Source organism: Pinus tabuliformis, chromosome Q (genome assembly GCF_031772625.1).
Source record: "Pinus tabuliformis cultivar Carrire ecotype Pingquan chromosome Q, CPIR1, whole genome shotgun sequence".
Lineage (NCBI taxonomy): Eukaryota > Viridiplantae > Streptophyta > Pinopsida > Pinales > Pinaceae > Pinus > Pinus tabuliformis.
The window spans coordinates 1,155,699,860-1,155,722,566 of NC_142296.1; the positions used below are offsets into that span (position 1 = coordinate 1,155,699,860).

The 22,707-nt window shown below is 37.4% G+C and overlaps 1 protein-coding gene across 1 annotated transcript in view; it reads right to left on the minus strand.

The window, feature by feature from the left end:
* Positions 1-22,707, minus strand: part of LOC149223745 (sister chromatid cohesion protein PDS5 homolog A-like) — a 112,211-nt gene that overhangs the window by 63,513 nt on the left and 25,991 nt on the right. Inside the window, exon 6 of the mRNA XM_089383398.1 lies at positions 138-220. Coding sequence (XP_089239524.1) covers positions 138-220 — 83 coding nt within the window. The remainder of the gene's footprint in view (positions 1-137; positions 221-22,707) is intronic.

Below are 22,707 nucleotides of genomic sequence, written 5' to 3' on the forward strand. Positions count from 1 at the left end.
AATTTAAGGGCATAAAATACATTGCTGCTCCATTTGGTTATTGAAACTTATCAAACAAGCAATTTCTTAAAATATAAAGTGAATGAGATTGGATTCACTGGAATACAAGCTCGGGAAAGAAACTTAAGCCTGCTCACATTTTATCTCGTGGCCACCAAACCTTTATAGTCTTCCCAACCAACTCCTCTCCAATTTCCTTCTCCAGTCTCTGAGGAGCACTCTACAAATCAAAAAATCAAAAGCATCACTACATAGCTCGCATCAAGACTGTTAGAGACATGATGCCAAAAGGATTCCCCAAACTTATGTTTCACTGTCCACATGGCATCAAGCAATCACATTGAACCAACACAATGATCCACGATTGGAATACCTTTGACATAAATCACTCTTGTACATATCACTCAATTTTAGCAATGAATGATTGTCAATAAATCACGAGTAAAGAAATAAAACCAATAATATATCAACAACACAAAGAAACAGAAAACAATAAATATAACAATATATTAAAGAAAGCTGAAACACTATTCTTCTAGCAAATTCTTTTTCTTTATAGAAAAGAAGATGTGTGGCTTACTTTTCATGTTGACTCCTCTAAACATAAACTACTTAGACAATTAGGTGGAAGCAAGAATAGATATTGACGCATTTAAGTGCAGAAAGATAAGGTTGATAAATTCTTTCTCCAAGTAAGCTACCTATTATTCTTGTGCACATCAAGTCAACTTTAGCTCTCTGCACTTAACCTTAGCTGTAACATTGTAGTATTGAAGTACAATTGAATGCTATTTCTTGTCTTGGGATGCTGAATGAAATCGGGTTGCGGAGAAGTGAACTACTACTACTACTGTAATTTAATATTTCAGATAAGTCTTAAGGCAGAAAATTTACAACCATTAAATCCAGGAAACCTCAAGATGGAGGTGAAATTTCTGAGCTTGCATCGATCACTCTAGATTGAAATTTCTACATGGCAGAGAGTTTCATAGATTTCTACAGCAATATCCCAATGTTGAACATTATATATTTGTCCCCTTTCTCTCTTCCTACAAAGGCAAGAAGACCTCTAAATTCAAATGTTAAAAAGGATAAAAATGTAGAACAGAAGCACAATAAGTTAATCATTACAAAAAAAACAAGATAGGGCATTATCTTAATCAAATAAGAAATCAGAAGGCACAAAGATCCTTTGTAAGAAAGTTATTTGGTAGGAGATTGGCATCTCGTACCCTCCTCAATGTCCTATAAAATAATAGCAAAATCAGTGGACAAGACGATTACATTGTTGATTTCCAAAGTAGTTAGAAAGGACCAAATTGGAGTTATTGAGGGCCAATATATCCTCAATAACCTTATAACAACTTGGGAATGTCCTGAACGGGAATAGGGGATTTGCCAATAGGATGAAATGGGACTTCATCCTTAATAGTTTGGATTGTATCAGTTTTGGCTTCCTTTATCAAAGATTAGAGGAGACTCTCTTTTCATGAACCTTTGCAAGCATCATTTTGAGAGAAGTAGCTTAAAATCATATTATTCTACAAATATTTACTCAGACAGGATATATTTGGCCTACTACCTCTATGTGATTGCAATCAATTCTCTAGGCTACTTGTTGGAGTCAGCTAGAGTGCAAGGGAAAACTAGAGGGAGTTTTTTCAATTGGAATATACCCTTAGTTAAGTTAAAGAAGACCTTTGTTGCTTGATCCCTAATCCTTGGGGGCATTTCCCTTAGTCATCTTCTGATGCACCTTGGCACCCCTCAACTCAAATATTCTTGTGACCTGGAACATCAAGCATGTGTTTTGGTTTTGTGGAAATGTCATATCTTCTTGGGACCAAGTCGCTAAATTATTTAATTATGTGGTTGATTTCTTCCTACTTCTATTTCCTGGAAAACCACTCTCCTTAGCAAGAATCTTCCTTGAACCATAAAATTGCAAATAGCATGGCAACCGAAAAGCAAATAATGTCATGTTTGTTAAGGCGCCAATAAAGTTTTCTTCATACAATATTCTCTAATATGTGCTAATCTAGGGATGTAGAGCACTATACAGGTCCAAAAGGTAGTTGAATTCTCTAACTTATGATAGTAGATCTACAGTCAAATATTTTACTTGCAAAAATCCCATTATGATCCCCTAATTAAATGTGTAATTAATTATGTTAATTATTATTTTATTTTTTCGCATGGATATCTAATTATAATGGCATGATGATCTGGACATGTTTATGTTGCAAGTAATATGCAATTTAGCTAATAAGAAAATACTAGTAGCTAACTGAGGCAAAAGCACCTACAGGGACCATTATACCACGAGTGAGGAATAGTGAGATGGCCAAGAAGAGGTTCAACATACCTAATGATCCATAGCCACCATGCCACATTATTTTTATGATGCCACATTAAATTGTGAAAATCACCCTCCATTTCCCTTACTGACTTGACAAGTTAATCATTGAATGTAATCGGTGGGAGGACCATCTTCCACAATTACAAGAGGAATCTTCCCAGTAATTTGAAACAAGAGTGCTCAAATTACCCTCTAGTAGTTTCTCCCCTATCCTTAGAAAATATTCCCACCATTGAAGGGGACAAATTGCACGGGAGATGGGGTTCAATCGATGGGGAAGAGTGGAAACCAACACAAACTAGAGGTAGGGTTCAATCAATGGGAAAGAGTGGAAACCCACACACACGAGAGATGGGGTTCAATCAATGCGAAAGAGTGGAGACCCACACACAAGAGAGATGGGGTTAAATCAATGGGAAAGAGTGGAGATTCACACATGTAGGTGCATGAGTAGAAGAGCAACAAAGAAGAATGCATGCATTAAAAAGGGTGTGCATAAGTCAAAACTGGTTTGTTGGCATACAAATTGAGCAGAAAAAAATGGTACACAAGCAAGGCAATTTCTAGTGGCGAAATTATTTGAAAATACTTGGTTCAACATCATGAATCACATGGGAATTCTCGTGAGAGCATTGGAGTGAAGGATAGCAAATCTAGAGCCTTGTTGGATGCACAAGAAGGCACTAAGAAGAGAAGCTACTCTAGGGAATCTATAGTAGCAAAGTGGGATCACCCTTTGTTTTGTATAAAAATACAGAGGGGACACCTAGAATTTGTGGGAGATCCAAAGAGCTCAGCAAGGGGGTTTCCTATGGTGTTATCCTTTGAGAAGTTGTTATTTACCAAAATACCTAAGAGTGTTCAAAATTTTCCCTTGTGGCATCATGGGATAGCTAAGGCGTGGCTAGCCGTAGAAACACCACATGTATTTGTGCCCACGATTGGATGGAAAATCAGTCACCATTAGTTAAATTGACGAATGTCATCAAATTTAGAGAAATGCTAAATCTTGCATTTTAATGGTATATGTTTTATCTCAAGTGAATTGATAGAATGTATGCATGCCTAATGAAAGGCCTATTACCCGCCATAACGGGTAACCACATAGGAGAAAACTTCTCTCCTACATTTGACATCCAGCTAGCCAAGAATCCCTAATATACACTTCTTGATGATGATATGCCATGTGTCTCTACCATCTACATCAGCAACATACTTCTCACCATCCAACATTTCCTCTTGAATGAAAGTAGGCTACTATTCAAAAGGTACATTGATCATTTTGCAATCGGGGGATTGTACTTGTTTGTTTTGGGCATTTAGTATGAATAAAGGGGCAAACTGGAAGATTGACTGATCTTGACTATAAATTTCTCTCTCACCTTACCAGGGAGGTTAATATTTAGCCCTAGTCTAGTGGGACCTCCCTTGAAGCCTTAGGGTTATAGAAGGGGCACTACTTGGAAAACTCAGATTGATATTCAGTGTTCATTCTCCCATACACCATACTTGTCACTTTCCATCTCACATTACAAAGCCCTTATATACCACCTCCATCCTTCCAATCTAACTTGTCATTTGTTCACTGGGAATTGGCACCCTCTCATCCACATCCTTGAGTAACACCAAGAAACATTGCCTTGGAGGCCGATGTAGCTAAAAGAATGGAAAATCATAGTATGGCCGCAATGAGAGAAAAAGAAGAAGGTTCAAATGCAAAAGATGGTTGGAACATAAATTAGTGTGTGGGAAAAAGCTTAGCATGAGCTCTGCCCTCCTCATTATCCATCACCTAGTTCTTGAGCACTTGATGCTCCACTTCATCAAAAGGAACTCCTGCATGTACAATCTCGAATGAGTGATAAATTGTCTCCTCTTAAGGGATAATATTAAATTCTACATCACAAAAAGCAAGTTGTAACCCTTGAGCTATGCAGCCAAAATAAAGCATTATTATAACGAAGTAAAAGGTGCACTAAATGGGTGGAAAACGCAATCCGAGCAAGGTAACTTGTTCCTCCATGCTTTCTCCCTCCATTACGTCTATACACTCAGAATGTGGCCTCCCATCAGTGGGTCCCTTGGCCATAGCACTTGGCCATGAAGCCTTTTCCCCTCCATTGTCATTCATTTATTCTAACTATCGATTGATGGGTTGACCTTGGATATTGTACTTCCCCTTTGGGTTGGAAGCACCTAATAGGGTTGACCATTAACTACCACTATTAAGGTAGGGAACACCTTTACGAGACTTAGTCTAGTTAGATATCAAAAGGTGGTCCCAGTTCGAAGTATTAATATGCCCTTAGCATACAAGTTTGGTCCACTTAGATGCCAATATGATCTCAAATTCTAATTGACAGTTTCTTTCACTTTAGTTCATGTTGGTCTTGCCAACTAGTCTACCACAGCTAAAGCAAGGCACCCACTCCACAAGTACCCAAGGCTTCTAGAGAGGTTGATGACTTAGTAGATGCAGTGTCCCACTTACATCAAAGCGTTGGGCATGTGATGACTTCAGTGGATGAGGCATGTCATAGAGCAACCCAAGGACCTAAGAGGTTGATCTTCTTTGACCTAACATAGAGGATTCTTAATGATTGCACCATTGGAATTGGCATGCCCCCAAGTTGGCCTTGGAACTACTTGATGGGCAAGCCCTGATTCAGGGCCCAGATGAGGATGATCTTCCATGATATGACTAGTGAAGGCTTGTTGCACCTGACATTGGAGAGAGAAGGCGTTGGGTTGACCATTGGAGACCCATGGAGATGACGTGTTGACACCCCAGCTGGATTTGGTACCCACGAGGCGGCTTTGAGATGGATTTGAGGGACACTCCTCAAATGATGGATGATGTTAGTGTTGTCGCACAGATTGACACAACAACGCTCAGACCGGGGGCTGTCACCTTGATCCCCGATCTCTCCGTTTAAGCCTGTCTCCCGCGGCTAAGGGGAGTAGACCCTATGAAATGATGAAAACCAACTGTGAACCAGTTGGGTTGGGAGACACGAAGGAGCAAGCACTTAATTGATTTTGTTAAGTTAAAAGACCAGTGCCTTGAGGGATTGATGTTTAAACGATTACTTGCTAGATGTTGTAGAAATATAAACCATGAATCAACAATCATTTATCATCAAATAACTTGAACGATGCTTAATATCCAGTAAAACCACAATGCTCTTATAATGATTCAGCGATTAAAGTTTAATAATGATATCCCAGCAAAAAAAAAAAAAATTTGAAAGATAAATGCTTTAAACAATCACGCAATTATGAATCATTAACTAGATATCATATTCATGCAGCTAATCTTCAAGATGATCATTCATGTGCAGGCTTGCATAAAATGATAAGTATCAAAAATTTTAATCTCAGCAGGAGAAAATAGAACGTGATAAGTTCCCGACACCAAAACTGAATCTGGCAAAAATTTTCCACGAATTTTTTTTTTTTAAATTTTTATTCTTTTAAATGAAAATGAAACCTTAAATCCAAAAAATGAATTAAACCAAAAAAAGAAATCTTTTATCAAATTTTCTATTTTATATATATATATATATATATTCTATTATTATTATTTTTTTTTAATTAATTTTTTTTTTTTAATTTTAACACAACTTCAAACTAAAATCTAAATTAAAACTAAAACTATAAAAATCAAAACTAAATTAAAGTCTAAAGCTCTAACTAAAACCTATTTTTTTTTTATAAAGATTCAAAAAAATAAAAAATAAAACAAAATCTAGACTAAATTTAAATCTAAAATTTAAATAATCTAAACACTATACAAAACCTAAACTAAAATAAAGAATGAAAAATCGACTTTAAATTTTTTTTCTTTATTTTTATAAAACCTAAAAGATAAGAACACAAACCTATGCTATGAAATAAAACGACCAAGAAAACTACGCTAAAACTCAAAACTATAGTTTAAATAAATGAAAATAAAAAAATCAAAGTCTAATTTCATGTGGTATGACCCAACAACGCAAGGAGACTTACGATGAGACCCCAAGAACGCAGGCGGCTTCACGCTGAGACCCAAAATCGCAGGGAGAATCACGTACAATAGCAATAGAGCTTACCTGTTGATCACACGCAGTCATGCCCACACACATATCAGAAAAATGAAAATCGATACCTGAGATCATCGCACGCCTGTTATCTTGTTTCACTGCCGTCCATTTTTTTTTATTATTCTTAATGCGTGGGTATGGCAGGTTGCTGGCAACGGGAGAACGCAGTGGGAGATGCGTATGAGGAGCCAAGGTCGAGGAAATGAGGCAGTGTAACAACAGGGAAGACTGCGGGCGATGCGGATGCAGGTTTTGGAAGATGCCAATCACAGTGAGCTCACACGGTAACGCAGAGCAGCGTGAGAATGAGCGCGTGAAGACCAGAAATGCGTTGGGTAATAAGGCTTCGAGCTGCAGCAATGAATGACAGCGGAAGGTAAAACTTGGCCCGCGTGGAATGTCTGAAACCTGCAGATATGACTGAGAGCTGCGTGCCAACCCCAAAAAAAAGAAAAAAATTGAATTTCGTTGGGTAATATGGTTGAAGGGTTGCACGAAAAGGCTGCGTGGCGCTGCTGTCGAGAATGGGAAAGCGTATGGCGGCTCAAGGATTGACGTTGAGGATGGGTAGAAATTGACAATATTGCAGAAATTAGCTATCCCAGCAGCAGTGGATGCACAGGGGGTCGAAGCAGCTATGGAAGATGGCAGCAGAAGAGGGCAATAGTGTTTGAAATCCAGTAGCTTGATCACAAAATTCTCAATCTTTCCCGCTCCAGAAACCCAGAAGAATTTCTCAAAACCCTGCAACCTGGAATGAAAAATCACCCGAAAATGATATGTGCATGAAATAAAAACTGAAAACCCTAAACCCAGCAAAATTTACAGTATTTACAAACTGAAAGCTCTTCAGAAGCCAGATTTATCAATAATCACAGTAATATTATCATAATTTAATTTTAATGTAAAATGCTTCAGAAAACCATGCATGCATTCATAAAAATATTTCGAATGATAAGCCCGGGATCAAGAACTGGCTAGGCTCTTTCAGAAAACACAACCCGGGAGTTGGCTGGTTCAGCCGAGAACTTCCCCTAACGCTCGGTAATCTAAAAAAAAAAAAGATTTCCTACACAACTTAAAATCAACCATCAACGTAGAAGGAGAAAACAATAGTGAAACCCCGATCAAATGGAGATATTTGCCACTATATTTCAAAATCTAAACTATCATTCAAACCCCAAAGATCAGACAAGATACCTGTGCCTAGATCAATCTTCATTAAGCTATCATTAAATGGCTAAAAATAAAATTATGCAGAACAAATAGAACAATCTTACAGCATTTTCAGAAGAGTAACACCAGCAAGATTTTTAACCCCGAAGTCTTATTTATTGCACAAAAAAATGAACTACAAGAGAGCTTCTTCAACACAAGACTCACAGATCCAATCTCAAATGACCCCCTAAGACCCTATTTAAATTTTAAAGGAAAAAATCCCAACGGCTAGTTTGAGTGATCCATGTCGAAATGATCTCGACCGTCGATGAGAATGAAGACATCTCTTAATCTCATCCGTCGAATTCGTTAATTCATTAAAAAATGAAATTCTGCATTTATTTACTCAAAATATTATTATTTTATTATTTTTAGGGTTTTTTGCTTTATTTTATAATTTTTTATTATTATTTTTATTTTCTTTTTATTTTTTATTTATTTTATTATTTGTTTTAAATTTTCAGTTATTTATTTATTTATTTTAAATTTTTTAAATTTTTTAAATTTTTAATTTATTTTTAAATGGATCCTCGAACTTAGCCTTTGGAAAAATCACCTAGGACCTAGGACTTAGGACTTATGAGGGGATTAAAACATTTTCTAACCCTCAATACACTTTACATCAAGACTTTTACAACTTTACATCTTAAGAGGGAAAACCCATTTGACATAGACCCTCATAAACCACCCAGTTCTGCGACACAACTATAATCTAGCAGATTAACACACTAAGATTCTCCTAAAATTCTAATGACAAAATCCATCCCGGCTTTGGGGTTAGGCTGAAGGAAAACTCTGCCGATCATGGATCGGTGAGACGAAAAACCTTCCGAAACGTAGATTATCACTTAGAAAATTAGGTCCACCTAGGCAATTTACATACATGACTCATATCTGCTAAGATTATTTACAATTCACACATGCAGACTGGGTTTACAACATAAATTGATCAAGTTGTCGATGACTGCAGAATGGCACGGACATGTCGATCGAGCGCTACCCCTTTTTTGCAAAGAAAAGGGGGTGTACTGCTATGGGCAGTTGACCGGTAGTGGTCAACATCTGGCTCTACTTGGGGACACGTTGTTGCACAGTAGGAATGTGAGAATCCAGAATCTGCATCCATGCAACACACATATAAATAAGTAGCGTCCATCCAAAAAATCATCATATACATTAAGCACAGGAAAGATAAAAGCTCTTCATTTATTAACTATCTAGTAACATGAAAAGTAAATCTAATCCTAAAACAAAAATGAAACGCTGAAAAGACAAGGAGTAGGGATAGAAATACAATACAAAGGATGCCCCATGGCATCAGATGTGTTCAATATAATGTATACTGAGCATTTGCCTGCTTTCAGGCAAATCTGTCGGCTACTTGTTGGATGTGCCATGTCCAATTCTGCATATGGTAGGACTTTTTCCTATCCGAAAATCAAGCTGCTCGCGGCCTTCTGATGCATCAAATCTTCTTCTCATTCTCTTTCTCTTGCGCTTTTTCTTTGTGGCAGGCTGTATTACTGATGACGTGGAACTTTCTGTTTCAAAACTATCAAATGAAGTATGTAAGATATGCGTAACATGTCTTTCTTTATCCTGCATCTGATCTTTATCATTTTTAAGTCTATCTGGATCGCCTTCAATTAACCATCTTTCAATCGAACCAATGACCTCCTCATAATAAGATAGAACTTGTTGCAACAAATGAGAAGGCTCCTAATCTGTTGATGTCCTCTGGTTTCTCTCATCCTCTGACCATTGTTGAAACTTTTGAACATGTATTTTAATGGCATCTATCTGACTAGAGTGCTCAACCTTTATAGCACTGATTTGCCTGGCATGGTCTTCTTCCATATCTTTTATTACTTTATCGTTCTTTTCCTTTATGTTCATCAAGCAATACTGCATGGAGTTTATTTCTTCTTTATGATTTGCTTGCATGGTAGCCAACTGATTATTATGATTGAAAGTCATGATAGTCATTTCTTCATCCATAGTTAATAACTTGGTCTGCATAGAATTAATTTCCCTATCATGATCAGCTTTCATGGTCGTCATATTTTCCTCTAAGCCTGACATCTTGCTTTGCATGAATCTAATTTTTGTGTCATGATTAATCTTCATGGCTTCAATTTCCTTACTATGATGATTTTGCATGATCTCCATCTCCCTATTACGCTTTTCCAAGTGAGTGCATAAAGTTCTCACATCATTGGTGTAATTAGTTTGATTTATTTCCATATTTCTTACCAGTAGCAATAGATCTTGTATAATTTGCTTATGATCTTCCTTTTCATTGTCAACACTACTATGATCTGCAATGGTACAAGTGGATGGCACATTCTGATATGAAGAATTGTCTTGGATAGCTGGACCTTTTACAAGATTAATTTCATTTTGTTGCACAATTTTAGGGGCACAAGGCGAGCTATCTGGATCACCATATCTATCTTTAAAAGCATTGACAATGTCTTGCAAAGAAACGAAGGAATCTTCAGGAAACTATTAAACCAGTTCAAAGCATCACCCTTTAAAGACGCATCTTGAAATCTTCATGATTATATTGAGGAAGTCTACAATATATGATCATTACACAAGTAAACCTGTTTAAATGTTGTCTAACAGCAACCGAATCACCACCTGAGAACTTAAATAATTTAGAAATGACCTCTTTCGGAAAATCATGGAGATTATCAGTAAAATGACATGGTTTAAATGAATAATCCATGATGAATAATAAGGGATCAAATGGATGGTAGAAAGAGATTTCTGCTCAAGAGAATTAAGAGATGAAAGAAGTGGAGTCGCCACTTGAACAGTGAATCTAATTCTAGAATCCAAAAATCAACCAACAAGCAGATATGAGAGAGGCTTCTTGTCTGGGAAATGAAAAGAAATGGAGTCACCACCCAAACAAGAAACGAACTGAAGAGAAGTTGCTGATATGACGAAAGATAAGATCCAAATGATGCCAAAAAATGTTGAATTTGCCAGCTCAAATGAGAGATGAGAAAGATGAAAGATGATGAAAAATGAGAAGATGAATGTTGAATAAACCAAGGACAAAAAATACTCTTTCCCCGGCAACGGCGCCAAAAAATGTTGGCATTGTCGAGCCAAATGAAAAGATAAGAAATGAGAAGGATGATTGTCGTTGAAACGCCGAGAATAAAATGCCCCCGGCAACGGCGCCAAAAAATGTTGGCGTTGCTGACCCAAACGAATGATAGAAAGATGAACGATGAATGATGAAAAGTCGTTGAAACACCGAGAATAAAGTATCCCCGGCAACGGCGCCAAAAAATGTTGTCGCACAGATTGACACAACAACGCTCAGACCGGGGGCTATCACCCTGATCCCCGATCTCTCCGTTTAAGCCTGTCTCCCGCGGCTAAGGGGGGTAGACCCTATGAAATGATGAAAACCAACTGTGAACCAGTTGGGTTGGGAGACACGAAGGAGCAAGCACTAAATTGATTTTGTTAAGTTAAAAGACCAATGCCTTGAGGGATTGATGTTTAAACGATTACTTGCTAGATGTTGTAGAAATATAAACCATGAATCAACAATCATTTATCATCAAATAACTTGAACGATGCTTAATATCCAGTAAAACCACAATGCTCTTATAATGATTCAGCGATTAAAGTTTAATAATGATATCCCAGCGAAAAAAATTCGAAAGATAAATGCTTTAAACAATCACGCAATTATGTATCATTAACTAGATATCATATTCATGCAGCTAATCTTCAAGATGATCATTCATGTGCAGGCTCGCATAAAATGATAAGTATCAAAAATTTTAATCTTAGTAGGAGAAAATAGAACATGATAAGTTCCTGAGACCAAAACTGAATCTGGCAAAAATTTTCCACGATTTTTTTTCTTAATATTCTTTTAAATGAAAATGAAACCTTAAATCCAAAAAATGAATTAAACCAAAAAAAGAAATCTTTTATCAAATTTTCTATTTTATATATATATATATATATATATATTATTACTTTTTTAATTTTTTTTTTTATAATTTTAACACAAAACTTCAAACTAAAATCTAAATTAAAACTAAAACTATAAAAATCAAAACTAAATTAAAGTCTAAAGCTCTAACTAAAACCTAATTTTTTTTTTTTATAAAGATTCAAAAAAAAAAAACAAAACAAAACAAAATCTAGACTAAATTTAAATCTAAAATTTAAATAATCTAAACACTATACAAAACCTAAACTAAAATAAAGAATGAAAAATCGACTTTAAAAAAAAAAAAAATCTTTATTTTTATAAAACCTAAAAGATAAGAACACAAACCTATGCTATGAAATAAAACGATCAAGAAAACTACGCTAAAAATCAAAACTATAGTTTAAATAAATGAAAATAACAAAAAAAAAAAAAAAAAATCAAAGTCTAATTTCATGTGGTATGACCCAACAGCGCAAGGAGACTTACAATGAAACCCCAAGAACGCAGGCGGCTTCACGCTGAGACCCAAAATCGCAGGGAGAATAGCAATAGAGCTTACCTGTTGATCACACGCAGTCATGCCCACGCACATATCAGAAAAATGAAAATCGATACCTGAGATCATCGCACGCCTGTTATCTTGTTTCACGGCCGTCCATTTTTTTTTTATTCTTAATGCGTGGGTATGGCAGGTTGTTGGCAACGGGAGGACGCAGTGGGAGATGCGTATGAGGAGCCAAGGTCGAGGAAATGAGGCAGTGTAACAACAGGGAAGACTGCGGGCGATGCGGATGCAGGTTTTGGAAGATGCCAATCACAGTGAGCTCACACGGTAACACAGAGTAGCATGAGAATGAGCGCGCGAAGACCAGAAATGCGTTGGGTAATAAGGCTTCGAGCTGCAGCAATGAATGACAGCGGAAGGTAAAAACTTGGCCCGCGTGGAATGTCTGAAACCTGCAGATATGACTGAGAGCTGCGTGCCAACCCCAAAAAAAAGAAAAAAATTGAATTTCGTTGGGTAATATGGTTGAAGGGTTGCACGAAAAGGCTGCGTGGAACTGCTGTCGAGAATGGGAAAGCAGACGGCGGCTCAAGGATTGACGTTGAGGATGGGTAGCAATTGACAATATTGCAGAAATTAGCTATCCCAGCAGTAGTGGATGCACATGGGGTCGAAGCAGCTATGGAAGATGGCAGCAGAAGAGGGCAATAGTGTTTGAAATCCAGTAGCTTGATCACAAAATTCTCAATCTTTCCCGCTCCAGAAACCCTGAAGAATTTCTCAAAACCCTGCAACCTGGAATGAAAAATCACCCGAAAATGATATGTGCATGAAATAAAAACTGAAAACCCTAAACCCAGCAAAATTTACAGTATTTACAAACTGAAAGCTCTTCAGAAGCCAGATTTATCAATAATCACAGTAATATTATCATAATTTAATTTTAATGTAAAATGCTTCAGAAAACCCTGCATGCATTCATAAAAATATTTCAAATGATAAGCCCGGGATCAAGAACTGGCTGGGCTCTTTCAGAAAACACAACCCGGGAGTTGGCTGGTTCAGCCGAGAACTTCCCCTAACGCTCGGTAATCTAAAAAAAAAAAGATTTCCTGCACAACTTAAAATCAACCATCAACGTAGAAGTAGAAAACAATAGTGAAACCCCGATCAAATGGAGATATCTGCCACTATATTTCAGAATCTAAACTATCATTCAAACCCCAAAGATCAGACAAGATACCTATCCTAGATCAATCTTCATTAAGCTATCATTAAATGGCTGAAAATAAAATTATGCAGAACAAATAGAACAATCTTACAGCATTTTCAGAAGAGTAACACCAGCAAGATTTTTAACCCCAAAGTCTTCTTTATTGCACAAAAAATGAACTACAAGAGAGCTTCTTCAGCACAAGACTCACAGATCCAATCTCAAATGACCCCCTAAGACCTTATCTAAAGGAAAAAATCCCAACGGCTAGTTCGAGTGATCCATGTCGAAATGATCTCGATCGTCGATGAGAATCAAGACATCTCTTAATCTCATCCGTCGAATTCGTTAATTCATTAAAAAATGAAATTTTGCATTTATTTACTCAAAATATTATTATTTTATTATTTTTAGGGTTTTTGCTTTATTTTATAATTTTTTATTATTATTTTTATTTTCTTTTTATTTTTTATTTATTTTATTATTTGTTTTAAATTTTCAGTTATTTATTTATTTATTTTTAATTTTTTTAATTTTTAATTTATTTTTAAATGGATCCTCGAACTTAGCCTTTGGAAAAATCACCTAGGACTTAGGACTTATGAGGGGATTAAAACATTTTCTAACCCTCAAGACACTTTACATCAAGACTTTTAGAACTTTACATCTTAAGAGGGAAAACCCATTTGACATAGACCCTCATAAACCACCCAGTTCTGCGACACAACTATAATCTAGCAGATTAACACACTAGGATTCTCCTAAAATTCTAATGACAAAATCCATCCCGACTTTAGGGTTAGGCTGAAGGAAAACTCTGCCGATCATGGATCGGTGAGACGAAAAACCTTCCGGAACGTAGATTATCACTTAGAAAATTAGGTCCACCTAGGCAATTTACATACATGACTCATATCTGCTAAGATTATTTACAATTCACACATGCAGACTGGGTTTACAACATAAATTGATCAAGTTGTCGATGACTGCAGAATGGCACGGACATGTCGATCGAGCGCTACCCCTTTTTTGCAAAGAAAAGGGGGTGTACTGCTATGGGCAGTTGACCGGTAGTGGTCAACAGTTAGCATACAGACACATTTTCAACGTTCATCGTACCATGACATGAGATTTTGGGCCCAAAAATGGCATGAGATCAAAATTTTGAGCCTTACAGCTCCACGTGTGGGTCATTTATGGCACAATTTTGCATTACACTAGTGGGTTGGCTTGTAACCTGAGGTTTACTTGTTGTCAAACTTGTTTTAAGGGTTTCTTAGGTTAATATTAGTTGAGGTAGACCTCATATAAATCGAGGTCACCTCACTTCTCATTTCATTATCACTTGTGGAATAATTTAGCTTCACTAGAGAATTTGGCCTAGCTATTGTAGCCTGTATTCTTGTGGGGAAGTGATCTTTGTGGATAATTTTGCTATTGGAGACTATCTCATGTTGTGGAGACATCACTTTGGGATAATGAAGGATTTGTTCATGCATATCTTGTGAGTAACATTATTGTTGATTATCTTCTAATGGTTCTTACATGCAACAATGTTTGCTAGGGTTTCTATGTTCTTGTTAAATTGCATATCTTTCTATGGAATTTTGGTGAAATATTGTATGTTTTAACTAAAGAAAGTCGAGCATCCATTAAGGACCTCCTAATGAGCTTTCCTCTTGATTTTATCCCCTCATAAAGTGGTAAGTATGGTTTTCCTTTCCCTTAATCCTTTTTAGGGTTTGATGTCTCCGTAGTAGGTTTCCCTTAAACTCCATCACCCAAGAAACACACACGGGCTCCCACGTAGATGATCAAACCTTCTCACATATCCTTTAAAATTCTTTCTCTCCTTTCTCGTTTTTTTCCCTTCAAGGTAGGCAATTAGGCTAGGGTTTAGGGCTGAATTCAATGCAGGAAAGAACATTGGCTTGTTGTGAGGTTTTTAACATGGATAGAGTGTCATTGTATCAAATCTAGCCTTTACCATGGTAAAATCATCCTCCTTAGGGTTGACAACACAAGCCCTAGGTAACTTTGCCCTAGGGAAACCTTGATCTAGCACCAAGGCTTCAACATAGGGCTTGTTGAAGACTTTTGGATCCTTTTGTTGATAATACCAATGTTCATAAGCCTTTTCTTGGTCTTATATGCCTTTGTAAGTCATTACATAGCTTATCCCTTAAAATCTAGGCCATGATTACTTTTGATAGGTCTCTTGAAGAGCACGCTATTTCTTTCCTTATTGGGTTGTGGCTTGTCCTTAGTCTAAGTTCCCTTCTTGAGCTTATCCCATCCATTACCTTTGAACCATTGCTTTAGAATAGCTATTAGGTGACTTATACCAAGAAGCCTCCTTGTGGTGAAAATCCACTAAAGAGCAGAAGGTGGTGTGTTGTGGTGATAGTGGACCTCTACCTCAGTGTTGTCCCATGGTCTACTTCTCGTTTTGTCAGGCCTCTCACAAGCCTCGCTAGATTACGAGACAACATCTTCCGACACCATTGTCGGGGAGGACTTTAGTCAACCTCCTTATTTGAAGACTAAGCTTCATTCCCCCCCCCGGAAGAGAATATTTAAGATGAAAAGACAACTTCTCTTCTGGAAACTCTTAAAAGTAATCCAATTAAAACTCATGGTAGTTCTTCTAATGATAACATAGCTCCAAGAAAGAATAAGAAAACCCAAAAAATTGTTGACGCAACTGCATTCCCTATGATCTCAAAGAGTCGTATGGTTAGAAGCTTATTTATGAGTAATACCACCCCTAACAACATGGGCGAGCCTTGCCTCATTACTACATTTAGGCCATTCTATTAATTTGGCAGCTCAGGGACAAATTCCCTCCTATGGACAACATTCCACATCAAGAAAAACCCCTCCTAGACCTTGGAAGAATTTAATTTGGTTAAGGAAAAATGTATTTTTAATATGAAACCCACGAGTGCACAAAAGTTCAGGTCAGCTTCAAAGACAAATTGGGTATCCAAGGAAGCATATAAATACAAGCCAAGTTAGCCTCATTTCAACATCATCATCAAGTATCTTCTTCTATCTTATTTGGATTGGCCCCAAGCTTGCACGTGTGAAAATGAGAAATTGATTTGGGGCCACAAGGTTGGAACCTAGAATTCTCGGTTGTAGCAGCTTGCTTGATAGGGTGCTCCCTACAGCGAGAAAGTTATTGCTGCACTGGTGGTTACTAGCTCCATGTGGTTGTGAACTAAGATACTTTGACAGTTGACGACAGACTTTGACTGTTGACAGCAGGATTGGGAACTTTGATTTTGAACAGTCTTGTCTATTGGGCTAATCTCTAGGATATTGTTTGGTTGGTTTTGTTGAATATTCTTGTGCTTGATGAATTGGAACATTGTACTCTCTCTGAACATTTTATGACAATCTGGTAAGAAGAATTTGAAAGGGTTTTCACCCTTGCGGGGTTTTTCCCTGGTCTTTGACCAAATCCTTGTGTCTCTTGTCATTGCTCTTAAATGTGTATTATATATTGCATTTACTGTTTTATCTAAAATTACTATTGATCATTGGAAGATTAAATTATTTTGAAACATTGTTAATTGAAGACACGAATTGGGCTAAAGTAATTGTAACAACATAGAATAGTAGAAAATTAACATGGTTTCAGAGCAAAGCCCAAGGAGACAAGAGACATGAGCAATCATCTCTAAAAGAAGCTAAAGGAGCCTATTTGATTTGGTCAAGATGTCTACCTCTTACTTCAAGGATAATGAGAAGCTAGGTGACTCATCTAACTTTGTTGCTAGGAAGATCAAGTTGGAAGTCATATTGGATGACAATGATGCCTTGGAATATGTGCAAGGAAAGGTACGATTGTTGGGTATCATGAAAATTCTTAAGCATTTAGAATATATATATATATATATATATATATATATATATATATATTTGGTCAAAGGAAGATCGCGCTTAGCAAGGATGTGACCTTTGATGAAGATGTTGCCCTTGAAAAAGTGAGATACCTTTCTCCACCTCCTCCAAAAAAGATGATGATATGGACATATTAGAAGGTCCTTTTGTTGTAGAATCTGACAAGGACATTGTTGATGATTCGATGGAGCCTATGGACCCCTTGGATTCTCTTCCAAGTGATCCCCTTGCCAGGAAGACACCATTATGGCTTCGAGATACTTTACAGGATGTTGAGAGATATGTTGCTGCCAAAAGGACCTATAGAGAAAGTAAGAAGCCATGCCGATATCAGGGACATGTTGTAGCTATGAGCACTATGATCCAGGTTGATCCTTCCACATTTGAAGATGCAAGTTCGGAAGGATGCTATGGCCAAAGAGTATGAATCCATTATGAAGAATGATGTATGGGATGTTGTTCCAAGACCTAAAGGAAAGTCTGTCATAACCTCGAAATGGTTGTACAAGATCAAACATGGGGCTGATGGAAGCATTGAAAAGTACAAGGCAAGGTTCGTGGCTAGAGGATTCTCCTAGAAAGAGGGAGAAGATTATGATGACATCTTTGCACCAGTTGCCTGTTACACCACCATTAGATCAATTGTTTCCCTTGCTACTAGTCAAGTATTGGAGAATAATTTACAGAAGAAAAACCCTTGATACAGGGGTTGGTTTTCTGAGAAAATTGTTATTTGGGCATTCAAACCCGAATTCATGCTTGTGGAGGATGCATTGCCTGGAAGGTTGAATTCTCTTGTGGCCAAATTTATAATTTCCTTGGAGGTTGATTTATGCTAAGAGCTAAGTCCAATCCTTGAAGGCCAAATTATTCCACTTAAAAGGCCATTGTGATGTCACCATTCAAGGCTCTATATGGAAATGATGCCCCTTTATTCATAGAGACGGTTTTTGGAGAGTTCCAAGCCCCAAGGGCTAAGGATTGGATCCAAGAGAACCAACACATCCTCAAGGCTCTCAAGGATAAATTGCATACAACCTAGACCCCGCCAAAATGGTATGTTGATAGACACCATGTCAAGACGGGCTTTAAAGTGGAGGACATGGTATACCTGTGTCTACAACCTTATAGACAGTACAACCTCAAAAAAAAGGAGGCAGAGAAGTTGAAGCCGCGATTTTATGGGGCATACAGAGTCACCAAGAAAGTTGGAGAAGTAAACTACGAGTTAGAGCTTCCGAAGGGGAGCCAGATTCAAAATGTCTTTGATGTAGCTTTTTTAAAGAAGGCACTAGAGCAACAGATCACATCTTCACCCGAGTTGCCTCCCTTGGATGAGGAGGGACAATTGGTGTTGGTTTGGGAAGAGATATTGGATGTGAGAGAAAGAAGGTTGAGAAGCAAGGTTATCAGGGAGTACCTTGTTTGATGGAAAGATCTATTGGTGGAGGACGCAACATGGGAAGAGGAGTAAATACTTCAACATCCAGGATTACACTTTCTTGGGGACAAGCAATCTTGGGTGGGGTGGACCGTAATGTCCCCAATCACTTGAGCATGGGGTTATCTTCCTTCTAGCCTAATTTGTCTCCTTTAGCTAGAAAAAGTGAAAATTACTAAGGGACAAAGAAAGTTTTGTCTAAATAATATAAATAAATAATAAAGGGCAAAATTCACTTGGGGAAATAAGGAAAAAATCACTTAAGTGACTTTATCAAATAAAATAATAATAAAATTTCTTTTAGGAGAATGGAAAAAGGCCCTAATGAATCTTTAAAAAGGGAGAGGAGATCACTTCACCAACACCCTATTCTATTGATCATTTTTTGAATTTCGCCTTGGCTCAACGGAGTCCAGTGCAACAGTTTCAAGCGAAACCATAAGTTGATTTCAGTGGACTTCGAGTGCCACCCAAGTTGTCCATTGGGAGAGATCACGTCCTCCATCGTGTTTATTGCAAGTATTGGAGCATAATTTCCGCACGACAAACCCTTGATCCAGGGGTTGGTTTTTTTAGCAAAGATATTATTATCGCAGGTCATTTCCTAAGGCCGATTTGGGCATTGGAGGCAAAATTCATGCTTGTGGAGGATGCACTGTCTAGAGGGTTGAATTCTCTTGTGGCCAAGTTTATAATTTCCTTGGAGGTCGATTTATGCTATGAGTTGAGTCCAATTCTTGAAGGTCGAATTATTCCACCAAGAAGGCTAAGTTGTTGAAGGGAAAATCTCAAAATTATTGTGCTTGATATACTTGCTAAAGGATGCCGAAATTATTGTCTCGGGGAAGCTGAATTCATAAGTCCTGAGGGAGGCCAAATTTGTAGCTAAGTTCTCATTTGAAGGAGGTCGAATAGCATTATCCAAGGGAGCAGAATTGTTGAGTGCAAGAGGGATCGAACGTAATTGCAAAAGGTCAAACGTCATCTTCCTTTGGAGGCTAAATTACATCAAATTATCAAAGGGTCGAATTTATGTTATCAAGGAGTTCAAATAGATCAATTTAGAATGAGGCCGAGATTCACCTATTTAAGGTTCAAGATCACCCAAATTATTGAAGGTCGCATTAGTTGGAGACGATATTATTACCAAGAAGGCCAAGATCCTTGTTATCACCAAGAAGCTAAGATACTACCAAGCCAGATTCATTCTATCACAGGGCCAAATCTCTTCATGGAGCACAAGTCTATTGTTGGGGACGAATTAGTTGTGGAAGGACAAATCTAATTGAGAACCAAATTCATCTGTTAAGATCAAACTCAATTGTTCAGGAGGCCAAGTTTATTCCTAGGAAGACGAGTTCATTTGGATGAAGATAAGGCTTTTTGGAAGAAGTTATTATAACCTGATCCTAAACTTTGTTGGAATCTCTATGAAGGGTCTCATGTTCAAACCCTTACTTTATATGGCAATTCAGTGAAAATGCCAATAAAGTTTTGATTTTCCCTAATTGTTATTGCGTTGTTCATTGTTGTTTTGAAAATTTTTGAGAATGGATGTAGCATTTAGTGGTTTCTTTATTATCTATTGATGTGTTTAATGAGAATTTTGTAGTTCTTTTATTGCATCTCTATTACCACTAGTAAATTTCCTAAAAGGAACATTACATAAGGTTGATCATTAGACACTTCTATCATGGTATGGAACAACTTTATGTGACTTGTTCTAGTAAGATATCGGAAGGTTATCACAGTTTGAAGTATTAATATGCCCTTAGCATACAAGTTTGGTCCACTTAGATGCTCATATGATCTTAGTCTCTAATGGATGGTTGCTTTCACTTGAGTTCATGTCGGTCTTGATAAGTGGTACATAGCGACCCAAGCCTTGAGGGCTCTCATTCCATAGGTACCTAGGCCTTCTAGAGAGGTTAATAACTTATCAAATGCGACATTTCCCACTTACATCAATGCATTGGGCAATGTGATGACTTGAGCAGATGAGGCATGTCCCAGAGCACCCCCAGGACCAAGGACATTGATCTTCTTTGACCCAGCACAGACGATTCTTAATGATTGCACCACTGAACCCAGCATGACCCCGGGCTGAAGTTAACACTACCTGATGGGCAGGTCATGATCTAGAGCCGAGATTGATGGAAAATCAAGGATCTTGTATATTATGTTTGACTTTCCTTACTTGATAATTACTTGTGATGTTAGTTGGTATTTTATTACTTCTTTAGTTCTTGTTCATCAAGGAATTACTAAAACAATGAAGATCACAAAGAGACAAAGTACACAACATATAGGCTCCAAGCCAGGGCAAAACCCCTTCAACGGGAAAACCCAAAAAGAATACTTCTCTTCTTATAGAATCTATTCAAAATGAAACTTCCAAGACCCCAAACCAAAGCATAGAATCCTCCCAAGCACTAAGTCAACCCCTCAGCAAGATCTCTTCACGACAACTTCAAAACATCGACCTTTTTTAGCTTCACTCTAGAATTTTGGCATGCAGCTCCACTTCATAATTTTGGCCCCGAAATTTCAGCCTCCTGCAACTGGCCACTACATAGAGACCCTAGCATCTTCACACATGTGGACAGAAAAAGATATAAACCCAAAAAACTTTGACTTCTTTCCTTCGTCCTTCCAACTCTTTTTCTCCTTCGCTATTGTAGATCGAACTTGAGATGAGATGGCGCTATATGAGTCGAGCTCCTTCTATTTATAGCCTTCTTAAGGGGTCGAATAAACCTCCTTTAGGCCGACTTCACCTTGATTGGGCCGATTTGGTATCAGAGGAATAAATGGCTTTTCTTGACGCAAAATAAATATTTCTTTTGTTACAATGAGTCCAAATGGAACTATAATACATGACATAAATTCTTCTTTGACCAAAAAATACCTAGAAAAACCTAAAAGCACGAAGAACATGCTTTTGACCTAACTAGAGCATGAAACTCGTGTTATAAATAAAATAGAATTTCCTTTTCTTTCTTTTTCTTTCTGTTTCTTTCTTGATATACAAAATATACAATTGTCATGATTACAAAGGTGATTATGAAGACTGAACATAATTACAATCTCCAACACTCCCTCTTAACTCGGGAGGTATTCATAATCCCATCATAAACTACAAGAAATCTCAAACTTGAAGTATTCTCAAAAGAAGAGTCGGATTGATAAGCCATTTGTTCAAGCATTTATATCACAACCAACATTGTCAACAAGGCCTTAAATTAACAAGCTCTACTTATATGAGAGCATCATGCTAGGAGGCTTCACGTGAGTTACCACACTACCTCTAAAGGCACATAACCCATCCGGATGTTCACTGAGTATGTCCTTTTAGGACTATTCTTATCTTAGATTTCTAGTCCTCAAAGAATATTGGTCCTCTTCAATTACTCTTATCTAGGATGCCCTACTTCATCCTCAAAGAGTATTAGTCTATAGGTTCACTTCTATCTTGGATTTCATGATCCTCAAGAAGTTCCAATCGCAGATGCTTATCCAATCCTCCAGACCCAATTTTTTCTTTATGAACTTCACTAGGACTTACAGTTGTTGGCCCTAGTCTAGTGCATGACACATAAAGAGAAGAATATATTGTCCATCATCCCTCCCTCTTAATTAGAGCAGAGATGTCAACCAAACCAAGCTTACCTCTCTGGTACTCAAGCTTCTTGTTTGGTAATGCTTTCGTCAGAATATTAGCTACATGTTCATCTGTAGGAACATAGTGAAGCATCATGACTCCATCTCGTACCAAATTTCTGATATAACGGTACTTATTATTTATATGCTTTTTCCTAGCATGAAACACTAGGTCTTCTGGCAACTTTATGAAGCTTTCATTGTCATAATGTATACATGTAGGGCTAAGTGGTCCTGCGAACAAATCTGATAGCAACTTCCTGAGCCAAGCAACTTCCTTGCAAGCTTCACTTGCAGCAATGTACACGGCTTCAGCACTACTCAAAGCAAAAGTATCTTGCTTCTTTCGC